The sequence below is a fragment of the Cottoperca gobio genome, chromosome 17 (genome assembly GCF_900634415.1).
Source record: "Cottoperca gobio chromosome 17, fCotGob3.1, whole genome shotgun sequence".
NCBI lineage: Eukaryota > Metazoa > Chordata > Actinopteri > Perciformes > Bovichtidae > Cottoperca > Cottoperca gobio.
Window position 1 is genome coordinate 1,207,804 of NC_041371.1, and position 19,953 is coordinate 1,227,756.

The 19,953-nt window shown below is 43.1% G+C and overlaps 1 protein-coding gene across 3 annotated transcripts in view; it reads right to left on the bottom strand.

Annotated features, from left to right (window-relative positions):
* efr3a (EFR3 homolog A (S. cerevisiae)) overlaps nt 1–19,953 on the bottom strand; it is a 99,137-nt gene that overhangs the window by 53,609 nt on the left and 25,575 nt on the right. For all 3 annotated transcript variants that reach the window (XM_029453105.1, XM_029453106.1, XM_029453104.1), the window contains 4 exons: nt 13,281–13,357; nt 11,574–11,701; nt 9,707–9,857; nt 1,098–1,219 (listed from right to left, as the gene is read on the bottom strand). In XM_029453105.1, coding sequence (XP_029308965.1) covers nt 1,098–1,219; nt 9,707–9,857; nt 11,574–11,701; nt 13,281–13,357 — 478 coding nt within the window. The remainder of the gene's footprint in view (nt 1–1,097; nt 1,220–9,706; nt 9,858–11,573; nt 11,702–13,280; nt 13,358–19,953) is intronic.

A 19,953-nucleotide genomic window follows, 5' to 3' on the forward strand; every position in this document is an offset into this window, starting at 1 on the left:
ACATCCCCTGGCTCTCACCGTACCACACACCTCCAACTAACACCAGCATGCATACACACAAACACACACACTCATGCATACAAATGGAGATAAAAGTCCATTTCTATGCACAAATATGCTCACACACCTCTAAACAAACACAGGTCGCAGCTGCTGCAGTGATATTTTTGCAGATATTTGCATTAATACTGGAGAACGGGAAGTTATTTTCACAATAATTGAGAGAAGTTTTCAGGCATTGTTTTAATATAGTGCTCATCTTTATTAGAGTCAGAATGCGGCGTCTCGTGGGAGAAGGCATCGTGTAAAGTGCTATTCGGTGTCACAGCCTCACCTGAGCCTCACTGCCGCCAAGCTATTATTACCAATATTGTTTTGAAGGAAGAGTTTCTCTGCCTTCAAAACAATAATAAATGGTGTTTGCCTGACGTCTGGCTGCCTAAACATCTCTTCTTAAAAACACAACTGCAAACCGTTCATTTTAAATTGTTTAGCATACCAGGTGATTAATAAAGCATTTGGAAGTTGGTATGTTGTACAGATTAGCTTAACTGTATGTGGAATTGGTGATACATGCATAAATAAATAACTATAATATCTAAACAACAATCTAAAAAGATGCAAAATCTACAAAGAAACACATTAAAAACCCGAAGATGCTGTTTATACAATACAGAAAACAATAAGGGGCCCAACATTGAACCCTGGGAGACTCCACATGGGATACGAGCTGGAACACATACTATTCTTAAACAAACTACAACACTGGTTGGAAGACTAATTACTGAGTTAATACATTCAGTGTCCAGTTTATTTGGTCCATTTATCTAAAACTAGTGCAGTTGAAAATGTTTAATTGAGTCAGGTTAAGTCGATTTTATTTATAGAGCCCAATAATCACAAATCCTAAAACGGCGAAAGAAAATGTAAGAAAGCTTCCTGATGTCGCCAAACAGCTTCAGAGCCACACAAGTGCATGGGTACATTAATTCAATGAGTTGATATGAAGGGACTGAAAATGTTTGGAATAGTTGAGTTCAGTCTGTTTTTTTAAGTGGTCAGAAGATGCTTTAAGAGACATGTCTCCGTCTTCTCACCTGGTTCTGGTCTCAGGATCTTCATGAGTCGAGTGGCACATGGCGCTGAACTGGGACACAAAGAAGTCGTAGCGACGGTGGTAAGACGGCGTGTCCTCCTCAATGTTGGCAAACTTCACAAACTAGAGAGGACAGGGAGATGAAGGAAGCATTCATAAGCGACATCGTCATCCGTTTACTTTATGCTGGAGCAGCTTTCACCTGCTGTGTTCCACAAATCTGGAATAAACTTCCAAAACACTTGAGCTTTGCCCCAAACTCTTGGTCTTTTAAATATTTATATTACAGCTACACTCTGTGGAACACAAGTCACACAAATCCTAAAAAAAGCATGATACAGACAAACTAAATATTACTAAAACTCTGATGCAGCTTTCACAGGAAATAATCGGCTGTAAATTCATCCAAAGCACAAACGTCCTGAATGTACTTGCGTTCGCTATTTGGAACGTTTACTAGCTCTTCTATAATGTTATTGTTATATATTGAATATAACATGAAATATCCATAAAACATTAGTCAGGGGTCGTCAGTTTACACTCAATGATAGAAAAGGGAAAATGTTTGGAACAACTTCTTTAAAGTATTAGACACATTAGTCAGCTCAGAGATACAAGTCTGGACTTTGTAATGAAAACAGGTTTCAAAAATGTAAAAGTGTCCTCAATCCACCTCTGACAGCCTGCATTCATATTCAAATTCCTTTAAATCAGAACTGAGAGTGGCAATGTAGCTGCTTATTGACTTTTCACCTCTCAACAATGGAGCGACAGAAACAGAGGTCTGAAATGGCACCAAGAACACAATGACATGCAGAACGTTTGCACCGACTCAGTAGAATTCCATCATATTCTTGCATGCAGATGAGCTGGATGGTGATAATGATAATAACCATTAGAGAGCCTCCCACTTTAGTCCAGCCTATAATTTCCTCCCTCTACACAAGCATAGAGTGTCTTCTGGAGAGGCTCGTCTCTGCTGCCGCGCTTCACAATAGCCTATCATTGTCCACTGCAACAAATTGCCTTTTGTACAGTTCTGCATTGGTGACCAAAAGCCAGCCGCGCTACCTGTAATTTCCTCCCATTTTGTACCTAACCTTTCCTGAGGGTAATGGCTCAGATGGAAGGAGGTACGCTGGCAGCTGGTGCGCAGGAGATTGTCTTCCTCTCAGCTTTCTGTGCTACTGCAGCAGAGAAGGGAATTCAGGTTGGATAAATGGTGGGGACTAATTACTGTTGTGTTTATGAGATGCTGAGATGAACTCTGGTCACAACAGCATCGTGTGGGGGCCTGAACGGATTCAGTTTGGTTTTATTCTGTCAGAAAATAACTATATACAGTATACATCCATGCTACTAGCTTCTATGGAACTTGTCTGTCGATCGTAGTGGGCGACAGATTAGTTCATTATTACTTGCGCTCAGGAGGCAGATTATTTATTTATTATAGTATTTCACGGAGCCTGGGAAGGACACTACATTTTTTATTTATGCAAGTTTAAGATTTTTGGTTCTTTTTCACAAACAAGGAGAAGCTGAAATCTGCTGATATTTAACGTTAAATGTTTTGATTACCTGTGGAAATGTATTTGTTACATTTCAGTAATTAAGTCTATAAAGTTAAGTCACTGCGGACAGAGTTCAGATCTACTTCAGCAAACAGAGACAATGCCGACAATAACTGTTAACTAATGTTCTCTTAAGATCAGCGATTGTGCGTCTTATTTGTTTGTATTGTTATTCATTTCTGTATTTATTTAACATATTAGCATCATATATCGGTCGGTCTATCGATATATATAAGGTTTTGCTTTATAGATAAGTTTATTTGTCTTTGAATTGTGGATCTGGATCATTTTCAGCATTTCAACTCAATTTGGAACTTCCATTTAATTTAAACGGACTTAAACCTTCATACGTGGATATGGTGTCATACAGGCGTCACACAGGCGTCACACAGGCGTCACACAGGAGTCACACAGGAGTCACACAGGAGTCACACAGGAGTCACACAGGCGTCACACAGGAGTCACATAGGCGTCACACAGGAGTCACACAGGCGTCACACAGGAGTCACACAGGAGTCACACAGGAGTCACACAGGAGTCACACAGGCGTCACACAGGAGTCACACAGGAGTCACACAGGCGTCACACAGGAGTCACACAGGAGTCACACAGGCGTCACACAGGCGTCACACAGGAGTCACACAGGCATCACACAGGAGTCACACATGCATCATACAGGAGTCACACAGGCGTCACACAGGCGTCACACAGGAGTCACACAGGCATCATACAGGCGTCACACAGGAGTCACACAGGCATCACACAGGAGTCACACATGCATCATACAGGAGTCATACAGGCGTCACACAGGAGTCACACATGCATCATACAGGAGTCATACAGGAGTCACACAGGCGTCACACAGGAGTCACACAGGCATCACACAGGAGTCACACATGCATCATACAGGAGTCATACAGGCGTCACACAGGAGTCACACATGCATCATACAGGAGTCATACAGGCGTCACACAGGAGTCACACAGGCATCATACAGGCGTCACACAGGAGTCACACAGGCATCATACAGGCGTCACACAGGAGTCACACAGGCATCATACAGGCGTCACACAGGAGTCACACAGGCATCATACAGGCGTCACACAGGAGTCACACAGGCATCATACAGGCGTCACACAGGAGTCACACATGCATCATACAGGAGTCATACAGGCGTCACACAGGCGTCACACAGGAGTCACACAGGCATCATACAGGCGTCACACAGGAGTCACACATCATACAGGCGTCACACAGGCGTCATACAGGCATCACACAGGAGTCATACAGGCGTCATGCCTCACCGATGCCTCATGGCAAAGCAGGTGGGATGTTCTACAAAGAGAAAAGGATACAAACACCAGAACAATTTGTTCTGCTTCCCTCGGGCCCTTTTTAAAGAGGAGGCATTAAAAAGTATTGTGAAATTGACTGGTTTTACTGATCTATGCATATTGCTTACATAACAAGAGTCAAATCCATTAACACGGACATCACCACTTTGGTTTAGTTGATTAATATACATCGCTCTTTAGAGCAGAAGCACAAAGAGCATTTAGAAAACTGGAAGACAATTAAAAACGAGAGGTTTTAATTATGTTGTCAAAGATGAAGACGTGTCAAACACTTATTTCCTGCAGGTGTGAATGGCAGCTGTAAGATCTCTGTAGCTTCACCGAGCACAGAGAGAAACACATTCCTGACATCTCAAGAAGAAGATTTTGGAACTATTTGCTGATGAGGAAAGTCTTACATTTCAGTATTTCTTCAAGCAAACTGTTGGATTTTCAGAGAGTGATCAAGCTAGCGAGATAGATGTTCCATGTGTATGAATTTCAATAGCCTCATTCATTGTCTTCTTATACAAGGTTCCCTACAATCACACAACCAGAGCACGCCACTGACTGCATCTCACATGTGGTATCCGTGCGTCCATTAAAGAACTCCTCCCACTGCAACTGTCGAGCTCCTCCATCGATCATCCAGCGCGGATGTCCATGAACGAGCAGACCGCCAGTCACAGAGTTTCTTTGCAGTGACGTGTTCAGCTTTGAAGACATTGTTTCCATTAAATATTGAGTTTTGTTTAGTATTTCCATCCTCCTCAGAGACTCTTCTGTTATGAAGAGGTCTTTGGACACGTGCTGTTTTACTAAATAAAATAAATTGTAAAAAGTTATTATTTCTCCATGTCTCCATACATTCCTACAAGAAACTGATTAAATGTGGATATTTGATACGTGCACTGGGATTGTACTGAACTATACTTGTGGCCGGGGCTGCAGGCAGACGGTGAGTCAGGGCTGGATTCTGTAGCCCGAAGACATTTTAAAAGGTTTCCCCCCCAATAGTTCTGATTTCAACGATAAGTACAGAATATTAAACCAATATGAAGCAGTCCACAAGTGTTATCCAAGGCCATCTATGTCTCTACAGGTCACTGCTTCATTTCCTGTCCCCCAATCATAAGTGACATTTCTGCTCCCACCTCTTGGCAGCGGGGGACAGTTTGTCCAGAGACACCACCCTTCACAGGAAGTAAACAGCAGTTCAGCAAGTTTCAGCAAACAAGCTCCGATAAGACAAGTCGGAACAAAGTGCAGCATTTATCCAGGGAGATGGAGGAGACCACAAACGAGCTGAAAGAGAATATTGTGTTCGTCAGGTGGACACAAACTAAAAAGGTGGAGAGAGATTCTTTTGGCACTTATCCGTTGATTCCAATCAATAGATTTGAAAGAGATCTAATTTGCATTCAGAGCTAAAGGTTAATGTATTCTTTGAGGAAAGCTTTGAAGACTTGACGCACCGTGTCCGTGTGTTAGAGAGAACACTTTGTTAATATTTCAATGTACCGTTCCAAACACTTGCAATACCATAAGAATATAATACTAATGTATTAAATTGTTCTGTTGTCTTAAGAAGCTTGTGATACTTCTTTGTATAAAACATTTCACACTTTGTCTTTGAATCATGATTCCTGCACAATTTACTGGCTTTTGGCCAATTAAAGAGTTTGTGATGTTGTGTCTGAGCTTTACACAAAAGGCCTCAAACAGAAACAACAAAGACTTAACTGTGGACTAATGAAGGTCCCTCTGTTAGAAGAGGAGCCGACACTTCAATGGCCATCTGTGAACTAACCGCTATGTGTGAAATCACAAGTGAAGAAGGACAACAAAGGCTGCAGTCAAAACAACGGAGGAATAAAACCCAGGAAAGATGGATTTCTGGGAGAGTTCACTCAGAGTACACCTACAATAAAATGTTTAAATATCGTCTCTGTGCACAACCTCATGTACTCTGGACTGGTGTAAACAGGAAGTGCTTGAATAATAGCTTTCCTGCTGCGCATGTAGGCAGTAGTAGCTGTTTGCATAGACAACAAAGTCTGCGACGCCTGTTCCATGTTGAATCAGCCAGTGGTAGTCAAGACGGGTGACTTCTGTTTACTTCCGGGAAAGGGTCACGTGATAGCGTCCTGACGAATCAGAGAAGAACACGTTGTGACTGAAACAAACTTTGGTAGCAACGTTTTCAAAACTCTCCGTTTTAGGGGTTTGGAAACATCGGAGTAGAGAAGACGCTGGACGTAAACGTAGCATCGGTTTAGTTTGGAGCCTCAGACCAGAGACGACTTTTGGTTGGTAAAGCCGATTTCAGAAGCTTCTAATCGGTTGTTGGGTGTAAAGTTTGGCACATCCCAGGTATTTAAAGACATTTAGGGTAATCTCATTTCCATTTTGTTCCAAACTTTAAACTCAATAAAACAGTCCAAGAACTTCTATCTAGAGAATAAGATTGAACAGACAAATAGAGATTTTCTTGGCAAACGATTGGTCCACAGGCTATAAATAAACTCCCCTGTGAGTCTGACTCAGTGGCTTCATGTGCCGGAGAGTGGACTGATGAGTGTCTCGTCTATTGAGACGGAGTGGAGGGAGAGACACTTCTCGCCGTCGCACTCTGCCAATTTCTTGTGATAAAGTTAACTGGCAGATAAATGTGGAAACAGCGAATGGCTGGCAGCGCAGACAGGAAAGAAACACTCTGATGACACGCACACATGCTGGGCGGGGTAAAAATAGAGACGCTGTTCTGTTCTAAGAGGGAAACAGTCCCATTAAAAGGTCATAAATGCTGCATGTTTGTAACGAATATGCCATTGTTCGATTGATTAGAAAACCTTTGTGTAATCTAGTGACAGAATGATTCATCACTCAGCCACAAGGTTTTCTTTGTGTCTGTAAGTCAGCACAATATCTCAGAAGTTACTTCACACATGACGAGACATTTGGTGGAAAGTCTGGATATTCAAAAAAATCACTTTACATGGAGGCTCAAAACACCGGCGTCCTATATTGTATCTGAATGTCGACTGACATTTTCTTATCCATCCAAAACTGGGAAAGCTGCAACTCTCTGGAAAACCTTTTCTTTAAATAGAATCACCGCCTCGGCCAACCATCATGCCGCAGTTTGCATCCACGTCTCCAAAATGTCATCACTTCAACATTTATAATAAGACATTTGTGTGAAATTGTCATAATTGGCCTTTAAATTCTTGGGTTACTGCCAAATAGGTGTTTCGTGAGGTCACAGTGACCTCGACTTTCGACCCCCAAATTCTAAAATCAGTTCATCCTCGAGTCCACGTGGACGTTTGTGCCCAATTAGAACAAATTCCCTCCAGACTGTTCTGGACAGATGGACAACCCAGAAACCTTGTGCCTCCGGTCACAGCTGTCGTCGGTGTGGAGGCTTAATAAAAAGTTTTTATAAAATTCAGTAGCTATGGCAACATGTCTTAATCCCAACGGTTTGAATTCCCTGCAGCTCCTCAGCATGAGGACTGAGGCTCTTGGGGAGACATCCACCATATTAAATCTAATCTAAATTAAGAACATCTGATGAGCACTTTAATCAAGACAAAACCAGTGCAGGACAAACACGTTGTTTCTCTCTGCAGAATAAGATTTGTATGCATCTCTGCACTAGTTGCAAAGGTTCCGTCCTGCAGGTGGGACCAACTTAATTGGAAGAGAAAGCAAAAGGTGTCTTTAACATCCATCCATCACAGTGTACGGCCCCACGTCCTTGTACGAACACTTGCTTCTTATTCCTTGTTAAGAACATTTCCGTTGGACCTCTAAGCAAAGTGTTTCAGATCACGTGGATGAACCGTTGGTCTGTTTCCAGCCATGTGATGCTCTGACGGGACACGATGGTGACAGAAGGTGATTGTGTTCTTCAGCCCACTGTGAGCAGCTCTGCAGAGGAGTGTCCACAAAACCCCCAAATGTGTGAGGTTTGTAATTAATTAGTCACAGCTGAAAGTGTCCGACTGCTTTCAAACAGTCTTTCCACGGAATGGTAGTAATGTGTTGGTGTTGTTCCACAGACATCGCAAACAAACTCATTAAACTGAAAAGGATCCGACAGAACAAACACAAGCGCTCCGTTCTCCTCGGCCGCGGTGTAAAACCAAACGGAGCATCTCTGCCGGCTCCAAGAGGGACATTTAATTAACACGGCTCTCATCTGAAGGCAATCTGTACCACTGTCGTGTGTGTCCCCCCCCCCCCCAACTCACCGACACGTCCCTGCATCTCCTTCTCTAGGAGACTCTAAATACCACACATAAATAATGCAAAGGCTTTCACATCTGAACCTGCAGCTCCACTTCCTGCTCAGATGAACCGCCAACAATGGCAAGGACGACTCAGAACAGGAGGCATGATGAGGGAAGGAGGGGAACACTTTGGGTTCACCTTCAGAACACTTGGAAGGAGCGTCAGGCTGACATTTGCTGGCGGCTCATAGAGGCTAATAATAATAATTAGTCTTTCACAGGATATTGTAAAGGCTCATTTCCACCGCCAGAGTAAAAGTTAAATTAGGTATTTAACAACCAACATCCACCTCTGGGCTGCAACTGAGTGTGTGTGTGTGTGTGTGTGTGTGTGTGTGTGTGTGTGTGTGTGTGTGGTATGAATTGCTGCTTTATGTTAATTTTGGTTTGGCTTCACAGTAAATGCATTTCTCTCATTTTAAGGCAACATTTTAAATGAACAAGCTGCACAAAAACAGAATCTTAACGAAAACAGTTTTGTGAATGATAATCAGTGTTATGGAGCTGACGTGCTCATGACTTTATAAAGAGTATAATAATGTCAGGAACACTTCAGAATGATGGAAACGCAGCGCAGACTTCAGGGTTCATAAAGAGATGATCATACTTAATGTTCTTCTAACCTCCGTACAGCTTCTTCTGTGCCACCAATAAATAAAAACACAATTTATTTTAATCTTCTATTATTCTCAGCTCATGTCATGATTCAAGTTAAACTAAATACTTTCCCTAAGCAATGTTTACATTTCCAATTTGACTTCTGCATATATATTGTGATGCCATGTCCGGAGGAGTATTGTTTGTATTCATTACGGCGTGAAGGGGGAAGTATTCACCTATTTTACTGACAGGAGGCTCGATAAAAGTGCACAGCTTTAATTATTAACAACTACTGATATTTGTGTTAATTCTTACTACATTGAGTCAGTTCAGAAGATTGATATGAGAGTAAAGCAGGTAAACGTGAGAGCAGGGAGCAGAATGTAGGTCCTTGTTTTGTAAAGCGGTTGTAATATGAACGTTTACTGACGTCACTAACCCTCCTGGATGTCACCATTTAAAGCTTCCCGCGTGTAAAGTGAGCATCTTCTGGAACAGAGCGTCCTGACACACAAAATATTTCTTCTGTCGCTTCTCTCTCTCCCCTTCTCAGCCTCATCGTCTTCCTCCTCATGGCACCACATCAGGAGCTCCTCCCTAACAGCCATCAACTGTGCTGAGTGTGTGTGTGCGTCTGTGTGTGTACACGTAAATGCACTGTCAACACATTGTTGGCACTCCTGTGAAGTCCAGGCTGAGTTCAGAACGTCCCTCACAAAAATAACTTCCATAAACCCCAATAAACCTGCAGTTGTGATGATACCGGTTCTGCCTTCATGTCTCAGACTGCTGCAGGTCTTCTCTTACCGAGTTGGTCCCCAGGACCTGCAGGTCTGGTTCTCTGGACTCCAGCAGCTTGGCCACCATATGCAGGAAACTCTCCACGAAGGGTTTGATGCTCTGAGAGTGACAGGCCATCAGCAGCTGGTCCAGAGCCTCCATGGCAATCACGACGTTCCTGCACACAGGGGGGGGGCGTTGTTAATGAGCAGGCTGCTAACAACGGTCTGAAAATGATGCGATGGGGTCGAGGGATGCACGATGATGTCGGCACGTTATCGGCAGGATAACAGTAAGCATATTAACTACAGGAGAGACTTGTATAGAACATAAGTGTGTTCTGTATATCAGCATTCGGATGGAATCAGTTGGAAAATACCGTGCATACTTCCTGTTTATTCATCTCTGTTGGTGATCTTTCTTGAATAAAATGTCTTTAGATGAGAACCTTTAAACCGACAACAGACAAGTCATTTCAGACGAGTTGCTAACAGTTCACTGAATGTGTGACTGCTGGTAGAAGCAGAAACTTAAACTTGCCTTGGACCTGGTGAATACGAGAGCTTTTTAAAAATCACACCAAATAAGTGATTTTGTGATAAGCGATCGGGGCCGACACCGATATCTGTACCAATATTATGATGGGTTTACTTTTTGTTACTCTTTTATTGTGGTAGAATAGATATTTCTCTCCGCAGCGTTACTGCGCATCACTCCAGTGCTGCGTGTCGTCTCTGAGTTTATATTGTCTGTGTACATCTCATGACATGAAGTCGTAGAAGTAAAACACTCCGTTTGCTCCATCTGGGAGAAAAAGCGACAGCTTTGAGGTCTGAGTGACATCACAAAGTCGAGCGTACGAACATGTCGCTCCGTTGGATGGACAGAGTGTTTCAGGACGTGCCACATGGTTCTGTAACGACACGTGGCCGACTACAGACGGAAGAGAGGGATGTATTTGTTCCCCGGCTGTCGGCTTCTGGGAATAAAAATCACGGCCAATTAAACACCATTCCTGACATTACAATCGCTGTATTGATTCAGTGCTGCCGCTCTTTCAGAAATATAAAAGGGAGGGTTAGTTTGAATGGTTTCCAGGAGCAGAAAGCACCGAGAAGTTCAGGGAAATGTAAAAGGAAAAGACCTTTAATATTACAGAAGCCATTGTGATCATTGGGAGAAGTTTAAAGATGCTTTCTCCGAGCTTCATTCTCTTAACCCGTCTGTTATCATGCATCACGGTACGACATGTTCTACCACAGTCCCTGTGACAAACAAATGACCTGCACGTCGGCAGAGCAGCACCTTGTGCTTCAGGTACACAGTCGAGAAGGTTTTGGCAGCGCTGAGACCCTCGATCACTGCAGTTATGTGCAAAAAGACGGAAGAGAAAATCATTTTTGTGAAAATACATTTTGGGTGGCATTCACAGGAAGTGTGAGCGGTGACGTAGTTCTGTCAAAACAAACTAAATATTACATTTTCATGGATCTTTTCACTCATATTGCGCTTCTACTTGTTCTGGAATAAATGTGTTTGGATATTTGGCACTATAGTTTGTGTTAGTAGGTCGTGTCGGGTGCTTGATGAAGAGATATTTATATATTTTGGGCGGTGCGGATTGGCGGCCATAGCGGACTGGGTGGTCTTTTTTATTAGAAAATATAAAATCTGAATTTATGGACCTTTATTGTAAACAGATGTCAGAAAAACCGACGACATTTCAGCAGTAAAGGAAAGAATTCTGTGTATTTTCTTTGACTGGTCTGTAATGTGATGTGTGTACACTGTATAAATGTCCAGTTGTGTGTTGGTGTAAGTGCGTGAAACTATTTGAATTCTTCCGGTTAGCAGGAAGCCTCAAGGTTTTCTTGGCGAAACATAAGAAACTGACCCGGTGCGGTGCCGCAGCACATCTCGGCTCAGCCGCTCCGCCAGGTAAGCTCCGATCCTGTCCAGCTTCTCTGGAGCCGACACGGCGTAGAAGGTCAGCTTCTCCATGTCCGATTTACTGAGACCATCCTGAAGACAAACACAAGGCAGTGCAGAGGGAGAAGTATCAAAGACAGATCTTCTTCCTCTGCGCCGTAGAGGAATCCCACACACACCTTCCTGCTGACACAAATACTCACTAGAACCCCAAATGTGGATTCATCCGCCGCTGAAAATAGTCCCCAACAAATGCTGATTCCTGCAGTTAGTTTGATACAAACTACAGGGACGAGCTGTTTTAGGAAATGACTGAAACCTTTTCTGAACATCAAACTATATATCTGTGTTTTTAAAGATGTACTTCTTTAGTAGGAACCAACAGGCTTGGAGCTGAGAGCCACAGACAGGAAGTCAGAAAGTATGAAGAGACGGACTGGAGTGGACTTTAAAAGAAACTTCAGCAAATGAACCTTAACCATTGAGACAGAAAGGTTTTCAAGTCATCAAATTCCAAGTAAAGTAATTCTCTTCATATCTTAAAAGACCAAGAAATACTTAGTGTTTATAAACATTAGGATACGAATAGCAGCTAGACGCAGCCTCATACTCCAGGTCAGGCTTATTAACCTTTAGTGCTTTATTTTAAGGAAAGTTAATTCATTTCCTAAAACGCTGCTCAGAAGACGACACTGGCATCAACACAAGCAGGATGTTAAAGGGCTTGTTCCCCTTTGATGACTGAACACCACAGATCTACAGTAACAATACTCGTCTTTATTCTGATCCACATCGGTCTTATTGAAACTCATGAAACGTGATTACTCGGTCAGAATGGGAAAAGGAAGTTGTTGCTTGATGAATTGACTTTGTGGGGACTTATGAAGGACTTCATACTGTATCTGACAACACACAGCCAACTTTATTAGCACCAGGTGTCATACGAGAAGAGAAGGGAGTTAATTCCCCCCCAAGTCAGTCTTCAGCTCCTCAGGCTCTCGGCAAGCCATAATTAAATTGACAAGGTCTCGACCGTTCAAGCATTTCAATTTCCCACTGCACCTGCTTGCTTACACCAAAGGCCCTTGAGAAGATATGGGGGGGGGGGGGGGGGGGGGGGTGAGAGTAAAAAAAGAAAAATCACTCCCTTGTGAACGGGACAAGCTATGTACACAGTCAGCGTAATTAACAGGGGTCGAGGAATAAAACGGTGATAATAACTTGTCATGGTCCTGTTATCAAAGCCATGTCACATTTAATAACATGATTCATCAAAGTCTCAAGCTTTCATGTGGCTCCATGGTCCAATTATTTCTGTGTTGTGGCTGGGAAGGTGTCACTGGGTCTCCACAGCAATCTCAACACTGTGGTAACAACTGGGCACCAAACGTGTTAATACGCTGCTAACAGCCGGCACGGAGCAGAGCTGGGGCCTCACAATGCTTAGAGGACATCTACAAGAGCATGACTAATATCAGACGACAACGTCACTGACAAAACAAGACTGTTGGCTAATACAATTCTAATTACTAGAATTTGAAACTAATAAACGGTCAGCATATTTTTTTTACTAAATCAAAACCTCCGGTGCAGGGTCTCCGGCCCAACACATGGACTGTACGCTTAACAAGACTCCTTCATTTGACTGAGCAGGTGTCATGCAGGGACTTACTTTGGGGTCCTCAGGGAAGATGTTGTCCACCAGGCGTTTGTACCTCGGCCTCAGCGGCCCGCAGCAGCCGCACACTCCTGCAACAAACATCAAAAACATGACCATTAGTGAAGGTTGCACTGACCTCCCGACATTCTATCATAAACGGCCATCAAGGCTGTAAAGACGCCTCGACACCAGAAAAGTGGGATGAAAATGAAGCTTTAAAAGTCTTGAGAGCACAAACCGTTCTGAAAACCTGACACTGAAAACAGTGATGACTCCATGCACCTCCCTTACTCCAGCAGAGCTCAATATCACCACTTTCATCTGACAAATGAAAAAACGATTGGCTGCAAAACAAATTTCTGTTCTCTTCCTCAGACTCGTGTCGAGCTCTCCGGGTGGCTGAGACGATCCAAACTTACTCAAGAAGTGGCTGCGATAGGTCACCTCCTATTGACTGACATGAATTAGTATTAGCAGCAGCAGCCGCCGAGTCAATAACAAGTGACGTGTCGTCAAGAGTGTGAAGGGAATACGTTAAAGTCACAGCGGCAACGATAACAAGCCACAGAGCAGGCAGCCATCAGGAACCTGCAGACTGAGGAGAGTCCGACTGCGCTGTGTTCACTGACCATTACATAAACTTGTGCTTTTGTAATAATAAAAGTGTTGCACTAGTTTATTCCTGCAAGGTCGATACACTCAAGTCATCCCGGTGTAAAACGTTTAAACTTACATGTGTACCAAATCAGACCGTTTAACCGTCAGGATTTTATTTATACAGGGAATAACACAAGAAAACCACTGCAATACCACAGCAAACAAGAGACAAAGTCACTCTTTTTAGCCATTGCTTGACAGGTTTGGAGGTCATATGGGTGTTTGTTGGCTCCGGTGGTAATTCTTTGCCTTTTTCTAGATAAAATCAACCAAAAATACAAAGCAAAGTTCTGTGATTTAGGCCACGCGTCCTTTAGGACGTATAAAAACAGAAGTTACATCTTTTCCTGACCACCACAGACCGACGGAGCATTCATAGAGCCGTGCTTATACATGTAACCCTCGTTAGGAGTCGAAAGCGTACCGGTAAAAACTGTGAAAATGGTCAAAGTCTGCTCCGTTTGTGAATGTTCCTTCCTGATCAATGAGCGTGGCCACAGAGAGTCTTCAGTGAAATGTCAGTGCTTTTGTGCCTGAAGGAGCAGCAGACCACAACTGAAAGGTCACAGGAGCTCCGACACACGATCAATGAGGAAATCCTTTCAAGCAGCAGAGACCGAACTTCATCCAGTTCATCTCAATAAGGACCTTAAACTGGGCCGAAGGAAGGCACAGACACTGAACATGTGCCGCGATATTAACAGCAAACTCTGAAAACACTCAAAATTAATTCCAGCACTGCTCTACCAGAGATATTAACAAAATCCCTCAAAGTAACTGCATCTGCAAAATAAAAACATTAAATTGGATGACAGTATCCCATCATTTTAGTGCCATTATGCCATAAACTGCTGTAAAACATAACATTACCAAGTCAGGTGTAAAATAATTGAGACTTTTTTTAAGAACGTACTGATTATGTAATAAGTCCCAAACTATTTATACAGTAAATCAATCTGTCAACGTTTACAGTCCACAGAGGGTGTGGTGGTGGTTGCTAGGAGCAGGTTGGGGGAAACATGACCTATTTGTAATGACCCATAATAAAAACAAACTGAATCATTACTTCCATTATCTTTTATTCATAAATATTAACAAATAGAGCTGCGTCACACTGTGGCTCTTGTCCAGGTCTTACTCCAGTTCTTAAGCCTGGTTGCTGGTCGGATTGTAATCCGTCTGCGAGGGCCGACACCCATTGGTTCAGAGGTAATGAACGTACAGCCTGGTCTTACAAATATGTTAAAAGGCGTTCATAATGTCGATAATTGGGTTTTAAATGATTTTCTGCAAAGAGAATCACAATTCATCCAATAATCGATTATTTTAAATGTTGATTTAATTTTAAGAGTTATTGAGACTTATTTCTGCTTTCCTAAACTGAAGATCCAGAACAATGTCATCCAGCTAAAGGAGAACACAGGAGAACACAGGAGAACACAGGAGAACACAGGAGAACACAGGAGAACACAGGAGAACACAGGAGAACACAGGAGAACACAGGAGAACACAGGAGAACACAGGAGAACACAGGAGAACACAGGAGAACACAGGAGAACACAGGAGAACACAGGAGAACACAGGAGAACACAGGAGAACACAGGAGAACACAGGAGAACACAGGAGAACACAGGAGAACACAGGAGAACACACATACGCGTGTCTTTACATCTTATCACACGGCTGCATCGTCAGAGATTTGCCCTTCTTCATCTTTACCTCTGAGAGTCACTGTTCACAGGAATAAACTATAGGGAAGCAGGAGACTTCATTTCCCAGGAGCCACTGCTCAGACAGTTTACGTAAGGTGAAGGTAAGAGCTCTGTATTGACCTTTCAGGCTACGTTAGGTCACCTTAACACCTCCGGAGTGTATTTCTCGGTTCGCGGCCCCACGCCATCCCCCCCCCCCCCCCCGGGGGTCTGGAGATTAATCGGCTTCATTAGCCTTGTATCAATGGCCTGTCACCAAGGCAACCTTTAGAGAGCAGCGGCTTTAAAGCGTTCATTATGGATCCTGCAATTATCTGCCACATTAGGGCGCGGAGCGGCGGGGGAGCGGCCGTGAGAGTGCGACCAGGCGGCTTTAATGGAGTTCAGCGCCGAGTGTAAAGATCTGAAGAAGCGCCTTCACTTGCCGACACGACGTCTGCAGACTTTCTTCTGGGGGATCTTATGTTAACGTCAAGATGCCTTTCAAAGACTATACATGCTAATTAAAGACAATCGATTAAGAAGATCCGGCTTTAAGTTATGAGCAGATTTCAGGTCAGACATGAGAAAAGAGCAACAGTTCATGAAGCACATGTTAATACATTACCAACTACATGAGTTAGTAGTAGATGAGGCTCATTAAACCTTTTGTTTCCATGTGCACCTAACCCTAACCCGGCCCGACGCACTGCTCACGACTTCTATCCACAATATCTTTCCATTTTACAATTCTGTACAAACCTTTTTATAAAACTGCATCATAGTGCTGTGAGCGAGTGAGAACAATTCAACACAACAATAACCCTGGCACCACGTTCTGACAACTCGACATAGTTCCCTCCATGATAACAGATCTAAACCTAATCTGTTACTGCAACTGGACTTCCTGGATCCTGCTTCCTAGAGGTCACAAATGTGATGACTCAACAAAGTCAAGGAAGACTTGAAACTCCACTTTAACACCAACGACCCTTTTTAATTGAACATATTTGATACCTTCCCCGATGCCCAAAGATTAAAACATACGTTGTTTAAGAAGAGTGCCTTCATGTCACATTTCATTCCAAGCAAGTCGACACTTAATTCACAGATCAGCTTTGTTTGAACCGACGGCATCAAATCAAGCTGCAGGAGAGAAGCAGGAAGTACCGACGTCACATTACTGAGCGCCAGCTGGAGAACATTCTACCAAAGATAATAGTTTCCAAACAAAACTTTGCTGTGGTCAACAAAAACCAGGTTGCAGTAAGCCAAGTGAGCAGGTTTGAAGTTGTGAAGAGCGCACTATGACTTGTTTAGGACTTGAAACTCAAAGTTTAGAACTCGGGACTTGACTCCAACAAAAGAGATATTTTCTGTTTTAGGGGCAAAGCCGCACGTTCTCGGGGAACAGCTGAAGCAGCACACCAGCTGTGGTATTCATCAGCTGTACTTCCCTTTGAAAACATAGCTTGAAATCAAAACTGAAAAGCTTGAAAGAACAAATGTGCCTCGGAGCGTTTGTTTAAATCATAAATTGTTACAAGATCTTGTATTATTGATACTGCAGAAGAAGAGTTTCTCAGTGCTTCCTGTTGATGAACCTTCTGTGAAATCGATTCCAACCACGTGGAACAGTTTCCAACTGCTGACTGAACAAAGTAACATCTGATCAGCAGATGACGTCACACTTTAATCTCCTTTACTAAGCGATCCCCTCCTCCTCCTGCTCCTCCTGCTCCTCCTGCTCCTCCTGCTCCTCCTGCTCCTCCTGCTCCTCCTGCCTCCTCCTGCTCCTCCTGCCTCCTCCTGCTCCTCCTCCTCAGCAGAGATGCAGTTAAATCACTTCTCACCGCTTTGAATTTACGTCCCAGGAAAATGCTGTATAATATCTTCTTTATGGGAACACAGTTTGTCACTCTCATATGGAAATGATTTGTTTTAAGTATTGAAAGCACTTGGACAGTTTTTGCTTGTTGAGCATGAAAAGACGCTCAAAACTGTTTCGCTGCAGATTTTCTCTTTTTCTCTGTGGATTTTGGAGCTTTTTAAAAAACATTTACTGGTAAAGTTAAGGTTATGTTCTGCCTGTTGAAAGACTCCTTTGACTTTGATTTCGTCCTCAGCGATCACCAACACAGATTCACGTTTGCTAAAAATACAATCATCCTAGAGTTATGTTTTCTTTACATTGAGAATAAATTAATTTAGGAAATAAATAAGAAGTAAGAAGTTCATATCAGCAAGAAAGATACTGTAGAAGCCATTTTGTGTTATTGTTGGCATTTATTATTATTTGGTTTAAGCCCTGCAATATTATTTTGGACACTTGGCGGCAGTGATTAAATGCACTAGGCTCTCAGTATATAAGGGTGCACAGGTGACAGGAAGTGGGTGATAGGACACAGGTAGAGAGAGCAAACAGTTCTCACCAGTGAGCGAGCCCAACGAACCAGTGAACAACACGAACGCATCAGCGATAGATCAGTGACAGATCAACTCATACAACCGAACGAATCAGTGACACACACACCTACGACCTGAAGCTCCATCTGTGTAAGAACCCACACACCTACGACCTGAAGCTCCATCTGTGTAAGAACCCACACACCTACAACCTGAAGCTCCATCTGTGTAAGAACCCACACACCTACAACCTGAAGCTCCATCTGTGTAAGAACCCACACACCTACAACCTGAAGCTCCATCTGTGTAAGAACCCACACACCTACGACCTGAAGCTCCATCTGTGTAAGAACCCACACACCTACAACCTGAAGCTCCATCTGTGTAAGAACCCACACACCTACAACCTGAAGCTCCATCTGTGTAAGAACCCACACACCTACAACCTGAAGCTCCATCTGCGTAAGAACCCACACACCTACAACCTGAAGCTCCATCTGTGTAAGAACCCACACACCTACAACCTGAAGCTCCATCTGCGTAAGAACCCACACACCTACAACCTGAAGCTCCATCTGTGTAAGAACCCACACACCTACGACCTGAAGCTCCATCTGCGTAAGAACCCACACACCTACAACCTGAAGCTCCATCTGTGTAAGAACCCACACACCTACAACCTGAAGCTCCATCTGCGTAAGAACCCACACACCTACAACCTGAAGCTCCATCTGTGTAAGAACCCACACACCTACAACCTGAAGCTCCATCTGTGTAAGAACCCACACACCTACAACCTGAAGCTCCATCTGTGTAAGAACCCACACACCTACAACCTGAAGCTCCATCTGCGTAAGAACCCACACACCTACAACCTGAAGCTCCATCTGCGTAAGAACCCACACACCTACCTGTGTAGATGGCATAAGAACATTGGACATTACAGACAACATATCGAGCAGATAAATAATCCTCCGATAACGGAAAACGATATCTTTATGTATTATTCAGTTAATGAAATTAAAATCGGTAATTTATTGTCTGATAATAAGAAGCCAAATTGCTTTCTTTTCCCACCGCCAATAAAAGACAGAGAAGAAGAAGAACAAAGGCAACACGCCGAATCAAGAGCCGAGAGGGCGTTAATAACGTTCTGTGATGTACTTAAAATAAATGAACATTTGAAGAGTCACAACCGTTCTTTGTTAAGATCAGCGCTTTGGAATATTACGTCATCCATCTTTGCTCAGCACACAGCTGTGCATAAACTACAGGTTATGAATATATATTTAAAATCCTGAATTATTGGTTATCTGCTGAATGTTTCAGAGAAAATAAGAAGCGTCGATATATTGTAACGTAAAATAAAAACAGCTTTGAGTTGACACACACACACACACACACACACACACACACTTTAAGGCCCCTTGTAGCGCCATGGCAGCCTGATTATTCACAACGTACAACCTTCAAACTTGAAAAGGTGAAGATGCACATACACACACACACACACACACACACACACCCTGCAGAGTCACAGCATGTGTGTATGTGGACATTGAAGATGAAGTGAAAACACCTGGGAAGCCGCGGCTCCTGTTCAGGGACAGCAGATGGAATCGGCCCGAAGACAGAGCTGCAGAGACGGAGGTGATATGAAAGCTTTCCATTTCCATCCTCATTATTCTGGCTCGCCCCCCCACAGACACTCAGAGGGCCTAAATGAGAGTTTGGGTTCAAGTGTCTGACTGAGCGATGAAGACTTCTGTATGTTTTGTATGTCAGCATAAAGAACAAATACTTGTATGAATGATTTATGAATGACTGTACGCAGACACATTAACACTTCTGACCTTTTTATCTATAATTGATCAAATAAGCAAAATGATTATGTCCTTTTCTTTCTTTGTATTTGATCGAATGTGTGGATT